This window comes from Xiphophorus hellerii, chromosome 1 (assembly GCF_003331165.1).
Source record: "Xiphophorus hellerii strain 12219 chromosome 1, Xiphophorus_hellerii-4.1, whole genome shotgun sequence".
Taxonomy (NCBI): domain Eukaryota; kingdom Metazoa; phylum Chordata; class Actinopteri; order Cyprinodontiformes; family Poeciliidae; genus Xiphophorus; species Xiphophorus hellerii.
Window position 1 is genome coordinate 13,570,649 of NC_045672.1, and position 8,889 is coordinate 13,579,537.

The window sequence follows — 8,889 nt, forward strand, 5'->3', positions numbered from 1 at the left end:
CTCATTTGTGTAAAGTGGCTGCACGCCATTGGCTTGGAGCGTGCTGCTGCGGACCGCCTCGCGTGCCATCACAGACGTCTCCTCGGAGGCGCATGAGGATTCCTAAAATAGATGGACAGAGCATTGGTTTTCAAGCTTAAAGGGATTTACTAGTTACATGGACTTTTTAAATAAACAATTAAAAATAATATACATTGTCACATGTAAGAAGTCAGTGAAGCGCATTATTTCTTACGGGAAAGTTGAATATTAATATCCCCTCATACAAAATATGTTGTTTAGCTCTTACTTTGTTTACTTTTTTCGCTAAACTTAAACTGGTAAAAGTCAAACCGCATTCTCTCCAAACACACTCACACATGCATATCTCGGGGAGTTTTAAGATTTTTGACGAGTAAGGAGCAAAGTTGGAGGCAAACATCCAGCGAATTCCCCCCTCCTTATCACTTCACCACCCGGCTCTGCTCTCGCTTTGTTGTTTGTCCCCGCAGGGCTGATTGAGCAGCGCGTGACTGACGGCCCGCGGGGGTGTTGTCCAATCAGCGGTCTGCCCCGCGCCCAAAGGGTGAGTCCTCTCTGCTATTGGCTGAGGCGAGTGTGGGAAAGAATGTAGAGAGGGTTTCACACGAACTGGGAGCACGCGAGCCGCCTATAAGTACCGCAGCAGCGCGTGTCGGCGGCACAAGGCGTAGAGAAGTCGATGCGCGCGGCGCCACGTACGGTTCGAACGCGCTCTGGTTCTGGATGACAGCTCGGCGATAACGAGCGGAACAGTTCAGGCGGAACGTTGATGTTCTGCAGTGGCGTTGCGTGATTTTTTGTTTTTGTTGCTTCTGTTTTTTAATCCCTCGCTGCGATTTCTAAGAGGATTTACTTCTTCACGTTGGTTTTTTTTTTTTTAAATTATCACTGTGAACCTGCTGTGATCTATAATGCCAGCTGACACTATGGAAAAGCAGACGGCGTCTCCCATCGCCGGAGCTCCTGCCAACGGATCACACACACCGGACAAGCCAAAAAATGCCAGCGAGCACAGAAAGGTAAGACTTGGAACACGGTTTTGATTTGTCCGGCTGTCATCCTGTGTAACAGCTCGCGTTGATAGAAACTGTGCGGAAATATTTACGAGAGAACGTCTCGGTTTCTCTGCAGTCATCTAAACCCATTATGGAAAAACGACGGAGGGCGAGAATAAACGAAAGCCTTTCGCAGCTAAAGACTCTCATCCTGGACGCACTTAAGAAAGATGTAAGTTCAACGGAAACACTTCTCTTCAATGAGGAATGTGCTTAGATGTAGTCTAAACGCTCTCTGTTCCCTCATGCAGAGCTCCAGGCACTCCAAACTGGAAAAGGCAGACATCCTGGAGATGACGGTGAAGCACTTGAGGAACCTGCAGCGCATGCAGATGAGCGGTAAGTTCATTTATTCTTGCACGTGTGTCGGGATGCCTGATTAAACCCCACTTTAAGCAGAGGGAGCCACAAACACGCCACTAAAACTTTTTTCTTTTCCTTCTTCTTCTTGGTCTTTGCCAGCAGCGCTCTCAGCAGATGCGACAGTGATGAGCAAATACAGAGCCGGATTCAACGAGTGCATGAACGAGGTGACCCGCTTCCTGTCCACTTCAGAGGGGGTGAACGCCGAGGTGAGGTCGCGGCTCCTCGGCCATCTGTCCAGCTGCATGGGTCAGATGATGTCCGTCACGTACCCGCAGCAGGCTCCGTCCCAGCCGGCGCACCTGGCCCAGCCCCTCCATGTGCAGCTCCCGCCCACCCTGCCCATCAGCTCCAAGCTCAATCCCGCAGAGCCCGCCTCTCCCAAGGTGTTCGGCGGGTTCCAGCTGGTTCCCGCAACAGACGGACAGTTCGCCTTTCTGATCCCCAACCCGCCCTTCGCCTCCGCCGCCACCACCTCTCCTGTTATCCCCCTCTTCTCCAACGCCGGGGTGCCTATCGCGGTGAACGCCAGTCCGGTGCACGGCAGCTCCGCGCCCACGGCAGCGTCTCCAGTGCACGGGATGACGTCCTTCTCCGGGGTGTCCCAGGTGGTCAGCCCGGTGGGGGTGAACGCCGGCGCGGAGAGCAGTGAAGCGGTGTGGCGGCCTTGGTAGCTCCAACAGAAAGGGGACCAGACACTCGCAAACTTTCCCAGATGAAAGTTTTACCTGAAACTTTTACACAACTGTTGCTGGGTTCAGCCTGCGATTTTTCCTCTCCAGGGTGGCAACTTTAACCACTCATGCCCCCTACTAGTTCTGAATGTTTCGTTTTATGGAACAAATGTTGCTAAAAAAAAAAAAAAAAAGAAAAAGAAAAAACAAAACTACAACAACAACAAAAAAAAAACAGCGCATGTCTTGTTTTTTTTTTTTTTTTTAATTCTAATTTATTGTTAACTCCAACATTTGGATGCCGGAGATAAAGGTTCAGACATAAGATTTATAGGAGGCCTTTGTTATGAAGTACTTTTTATGAAAAGATTTAGTTTTGTACAGAGCTGTTATTGATTGTTATACCAAAGCTGTTTTATATTCTGTTTTGTGTTCAAAAGAAAAGAAACTGAAGTTGGGTGGTAACCCAGGGTTTAAATAAATGAGACTTTAAAAAAAAAAAAAGAATGTCTTCAGTTTGCCTTTGTCATGCCTTTTTTTTTTTGTCGTACGTAAAAGTTACATTTTGTGCGTAAAAGTCAAAGGGATCATATTTCTGATTTAAGGTCCACAGTCTCAAGTGGCACCTTGTCACCAGTTTGGCGGGACCTCCTTACATCTGGCCCTTTAGAGACTGGTCCCTGAGGACAATGGAGGGCGCATTTTTCTATTGCTATAAAGGTAATTAAAAGTTTGAAAGGGGGTCTCATCCTGTATGCAGCGGGAGGTTTAAGAAGTCTTAAACCCCATTCATGAGCCTGGGAAATGCGCTCAGGGGTTAATGTCACTAACAGATTGCCTCAGTGAAAGAATATGGAAGGATCCTCGCTTTCTTTTGTGCACCGATTGTTCAATTCCGCTCCCTGTGTGTCTGTCTCGATAAACGAGAGAACGAGGGAACTTTTTTTCCCCCCCACTGAGCATTAATATCGGGACAGATAAACCTGTTGCAGGATGTGGAAGATTTGAAATATGATTGAAGTCTTTCTTCCTCACAGTCCCATGTTCATGCGCACTGAAAAGTCCCCACTTCTCTTCCGACTCTGTGTTTATTCCTACGCGAAGCAATATTTACCCCGTTAGCAAAGGGTCCGGGGAACTGAGGGGCAGGTGTTTCTGTTTCAGGCGGCGTTGGGCTGGCCGTGTGTCAGCCACCTGCGGTCCAGCGTGCCCCTTAACTTCGGATTAAGTTACAGCGCGGTGACCGCCGGTCAAAACCCCTCAACATTTAATACTGCACCGGCGCATTGCCTTGGACGCGCATGGTCAACGCAGACCTGAAGAAAGAGAGTCTATTCCTGGAGCCACAGCAGCTCTCTGTGACTCTCAGACTTCAAAAAAAATATATATATTTAGGCTTTTACCTTGAAAGACAATTGTAATAAAAATATTCTGATATTGGGATTTCTTAGGTTCGTCTTCTTTAGATCTTATAGAATGGCTTATAAGCAGAATATTATTGAATTATTCTTATTCTTATTAATATTATGCCACCACAGTGGCGATAGCATTATACTTTGGGATGATTGTATTGTTGTTATAATTGTATTGTAACAACAATAAAATTCATATATTGTTGTTTATATTAATTTCTCACATTTGCCCTTATATGGACAATATTGTCTAATCATTTATTATTATTAGTAGTAGTAGTAGTAGTAGTGGTACTGTTGGTATTAGTATTAGTCTGTTACTGTGCATCTCTTGAGTCTTCATCACATGAGGCTAAAATTAACTCTCGTGGCATTTCAGGCAAAATTTTGTGTTGGAAAACAGATGCCGCTCTGAAAACACAGTTTCCATTGTGAAACATGGTGATGGCAGAGTCATGCTAATGGGGAGGCTTTGCTTTAAAAGGAGCGGGGGACATGTCCAGAGTTACTGGGTAGCTGTACTGAGCCAGAAATCAACAAACAGACAAACAAACAAAAAATCAGGACAGTCCTAGAACAAACCTCCGTTAGGGGGCAAACGATTTTAGACTGAGGTTGAAGTTCTCTAGACGAAACTTTAAGCACAAATGTATGTCCAGGAATCTTTACATATTTGAACTTTCACGTGCTGAAATAACTTATGGTGGTAATTTCTCACAGCTCCTGGTTTTAATACGCGTTTCTTTGCAGCTGGACTCCTCTTGTTCATTCGTGTACTTGCTTTCTGGCTTTCACCCTCCAGCGAGCCGGTGCCCTGCAGATGACACCGCCAGTAACTGGCATACCGAAACTCCGCAGCAAGTGACGCTTTCAGCAGCTTCCTCCTGCGCGGAGGCATACTGAAACACCAGTTGGCAGCATGTGTGGGTTCTGCGGTCGTCCCTCCTCCTTCGCGTCTGAGTTAACAGTTCAGAGATGCCTTTATGGAGCTGAGGTCGTGAGAACCGAGCGAACTAGTCTGCCTGCGGCCTGGCGCGGTGCCACTCAGTAATTCCCCGCTGACTGGCTGGGTCGTGTAGCTGCTCTGCGGAGGTGAGGAGGCGAACACACGCGCGCGTGGACGCCGAGTGCGCCTGGTTCGACGTAAACGTGAAGTTTGGATCCAGTGGTTGTGGGGAAGTTATATTATTTCATAATAACTTGTGTTCCGTTTTGAAAATAAATTGAAATATGGGTCTTTTTTTTTTTTTTTTTTTTTTTGCAGTGATTGCATAACGCAACTGTAACCCACAAATAAGACGCTTCAATGCGCTCTGTACCGCTAAATGTTACACATTTGAACCCAGAACCTGAGAAGTTCTACTCAGCCGCCAGAAAATGCGGTTTTTCTGGCGTTATGGAAAACGAAACGCGGGAATCCGTCCCCAGCGATGAAAAGGATTCCAACAGAAAGCTGGATGTCCCTTGGGGATGTGCGCAGTCGCGTCCCTTGGGAGAAGTCACTATTGAAGGGGAAGGGAGGTCGGGGTCATCAGAGGAGCCACAAATTATCATTCTCATTAGCGAGTGAAAGGGGGAGCGCGCGCGCGCAACGTGACCGCCAAACTTTTAACGCCACTTTTCCCTCCAAATCCGCTTGTCGCCATTGTCGCTAGGCGTTGCTGCTGTTTAGGTAACACTTGATACTTTTTGCCTGGAGTGTCAGACAGTTAAGGTGAGTTGTATGTACATACACAGATGCAACTCTGGTTTCCAGGGAAGACAGGAACTGCTGGTCCTTTTTCACAGGGGGAAATCTACTGTATGTCTGCTGCAGTGCGCCATAGCACACCGCAAAAGTATTTTGAATCTCTCACTGTCTTGTAACGTTAGATCCACAGACGTCAATGGATTTTATTTGACTGACCAAAATAGTGAAACGAAAGAACATAAGGAAGCTTTGCTGCTCATGGGGCCCTTAACACTCAGGGGACTCCCGTGCTTGAAATTTAACGGACCATCAAAAAGATTTATTGTTGTTTATTGAAAAGAGAGGATTACAAAACTTGTTTGACGGTTTCAGAAAAAAATGAAATGGTATGAAGTTTAAATTTAATATTTATATGAATTGTTTGCTTTGTACAACAAACACCTTAATGAATTGTTGTGTTAACATAGCTACAATCTGATGCTACAAGTTTAATTTTTATTCCCTTCAAAATCCTGAGGTGTGGCATTTTATATTTAGACCATTCTTCACGCTCATATGCCTAAATGAAATCTAGTGCAACCAATTTGCCTTCAGAAGTCCCCTAATTATTAAGAGTGTGAAACTGTGTAATTTAATCTCTTTATAGATGCAGCTGTTCTGTTTGGCGTTCAGAGTTTTGTCAGAGAACATTAGACAAAGACAAAGACTGTTAAGAGCTGCTAAAAGCTTGACCCTGGGGCAGAGATTCTTCTTCTAGCATGACAATAACCCTAAACATCTTGCCTGCTATACAACAGAGTGGTTTAGATCAAAGGATAGTTATGTGTTAGAATGGCCCAGTCAAAGTCCAGACTTAAATCCAATTGACACCAAGACATTTTTCTCTCTGGAAGCTGATAGGGACGTACTTTGTAAGACATGCAGATTTTTATTTGGTGGAGCATTTAGGAAGCCATGTACTCTTTTCCTTTGACTACAAAGTTATGCATTAATTTGTGTTGATCCATCATATAAAATCCCAATCACACGCCAGACGCTTGTGGTCCTAACATAACAAAATCAATGATGGAAAGACATCCTCTTCTAAACAAACCATCGGGGGGAAGGTCACCCGGTGCAACGTTTAAACCTGTTAGAAACCATTTTCCAAAAACGAAAGAAAAGAAAAAACAAACGAAGACCGTAATCTTTTCACTGAATCAGAAACGCAACCAGGTGATTTTCTTGGTTAAAGTTCCTCCTCGTGGATTCAGTACAGAAACTGGGAATACTGGCCGCATTGTTCACTCTGGTGATGGATCGTTGAGAGCTGCACTCCTCGGAGTTTCACACGCTATTTTTGCTCGTTGATGTGAGGACGCTGCTGCCACTAAGACAGAAGGAAATGTTCTGCATGCTTTGGCCACAGGTTCTGGTGAGGGAATGGCTTACATACATGTGTGTGTGTGTGTGTGTGTGTGTGTGTTTGTGAAGGCAGTCCTCACACCTGTTTCTTTGAGAAACAGAGAGGGTGTCAGGGAGGGGCGGATAAGGACGAGGAGACAGATGGACAGATATAGAAAGGCAGGGACATGATAAAAAATAAAAGTGCTGGAACTCAAATAAGATCTTCGGACGTGTGCATTTAGGATGTTTCAGGCGGTCCAGGCTGAACTTTTCTTTTCTGTGACCTCCCATGTGACGCCTTTTTAATAGGTGTTTATGTTTTTATGCCATCCTTCTCACCCTGTCTGGTCTTTCTTGGCTCCATCCAGGCTTTCACAGCACTTTTTATATTTATAGCAAGGGACCACTTATCTCGGCCCCGGGGGCGTGGGTGCGAGGTGTGCAGCAGGCGAGGCAGGATGGACCGGCGCACGCAGATGTGTCGAGCCTGGTCAAATATCACAGGGTTTGAGTGCCGCGTGGCCTCTGTTGATCCCCGCCGCTTGTCTGCAGGACGTACATCTGAAGCCAGGTTTGGCTTTTCAGCAGCTTCTTCAGTTTCATGGCATCAGGCTTGTGGTTTACAGCCTTGCCGCTCATGCAAATTCCAAGAGGGAAAGTTAAGGGTTCTCTTGACAGGGCTAGAGGTCAGCCAGCATGCTCCTAGGTGGCCTCAGAGGAGCCTCTGGGTGCTTTTGATTTTTGGTTTTCTACAAGGCTGGGTCAACTACTTCAGCTTTGCCAGTTGTTCCGAAATTTTAGTAGTTTAACCACTATGAAGTGTCCTAATTACATCTTAATTAAATTGTTAATGCAGGAGAGCAAAACATTGAAACATCTTGGTGTATGTGCCAAAAATGTCTCTTTTGTTAGTGCTGCTAATGTTAAAATAGCAATCAATTCATTATATTGTAATTCCAATACTGAAACATGACAGGTGTCCGTTTGATATGTTTTGGTTTTAGATATTGCAAAATTCTAACGTCTGTTTCTTTTGTTTTATGTCACAAACAGAAGACACATTCTGCTTAAGTCTAGTTGTAAAACACTAAATCAACATCTAAACATAAACAGACATGAGTTGTGAATGAGACAACTCAATATCTCCACCTAGTGCATGAAACCCGCCCCGCTAAGATGACATGGTGTGTGTCTGGGTGCGCATGTGTCTGTGGGTGCGTGTGACTCATCTCGTGTCGAACAACATGTCTCGACTTGTGCCCAATTTGACACTTCAGAAGGTCATTTACCGTGATCTTACCCATGATGCCACCATCTGTGTCTGTTTGTGGGCGACTCCTCTTCCTCTTTTGTGTGTGTGTGTCTGTGTGGTGGGCTTCATTGTGTGGTTATATGACTGTGAGAAACAGTCTTTAGCCTATTTCACTGAGGAACTGAATGACTCAAATGCAATACGACATTTCACCACAAATGCTTTTTTTGTGTGTGTTGTTGATTTTTGTTGTTGTTTTTCTTTTTTTTTTTACCAATTTTGTGATTATTAGGAAACAAAATTAAAGATGAATACAAATTCTAGCCTTCATTTAAAGCCTCAAGATTTGTTGAGTTTGTTTAAAAGAGAAAAGAGAGTCTAACCTCATTGCTTTATTTCTTTAATGTCTGACAGCTGGAATACTAATACCATTACTTCAATTAGTGTCTTAAATGCAGTTTTATTTTCATGGTGAGGTGAAGTCAGCCACTGTGGTCCCATGCCTTTTCTTTCATTTTCACATCTCTGTCAGAGTTTTAGTCAGCTCACATGTTACCAACATTTTTTATTTCTTTTACCTCCACGTTGGACCGACATGTTTTTCCTGGAGAAGGGAACTCGCATCGCCTAAATTGATCCGAGAGAATTGATGAGATGTGTCTCCAGCTGGTATGTAACCCAGACACATATAGGCTACGTAGTTTAAACCAGAGAATTGCGCTATTTTACAGACTATAAATTGGTCCCGAGTATAAATTTCATCATTCAGAAAATGCGTCAGGAAGAGTGAAAAAAAAAAAAACAACGTAAGTTGCGTTGGTCCCATGACCAGCCCAGCTATGAAAAGAAGTGCGATTTACAGTCTGGAAAATATGGTATATAGATAAAAAAGACATGCAAGCTCCTTTCTCATCTTCTGACTTTAAATCAGAATAATTTGTTCCCTTTATATTTTTTTGCAAAACTATTTATGTTAGCTAAGTGGTAGGATTTTAAGATATATATTCTTAGAGACTTTTTCAAGCTTTTCAAGCTT

General features: G+C 44.3%; 1 protein-coding gene across 2 annotated transcripts; it reads left to right on the forward strand.

Moving 5' to 3' along the window:
- Positions 1 to 660: 660 nt before the first annotated feature.
- her9 (hairy-related 9) lies at positions 661 to 2,603 on the forward strand. Of its 2 annotated transcripts, none has more exons than XM_032572559.1 (4): positions 661 to 1,040; positions 1,153 to 1,248; positions 1,328 to 1,415; positions 1,539 to 2,603. In XM_032572559.1, exons 1-4 carry the CDS (start codon positions 933 to 935, stop codon positions 2,111 to 2,113), a joined length of 867 nt encoding a protein of 288 aa, XP_032428450.1. In that variant the 5' UTR covers positions 661 to 932; the 3' UTR covers positions 2,114 to 2,603. The 2 variants fall into 2 exon arrangements, with proteins under 2 accessions (XP_032428450.1, XP_032428458.1); XM_032572567.1 differs by having other exon boundaries at positions 662 to 1,040; positions 1,542 to 2,603.
- The last annotated feature ends 6,286 nt before the right edge of the window (positions 2,604 to 8,889 follow it).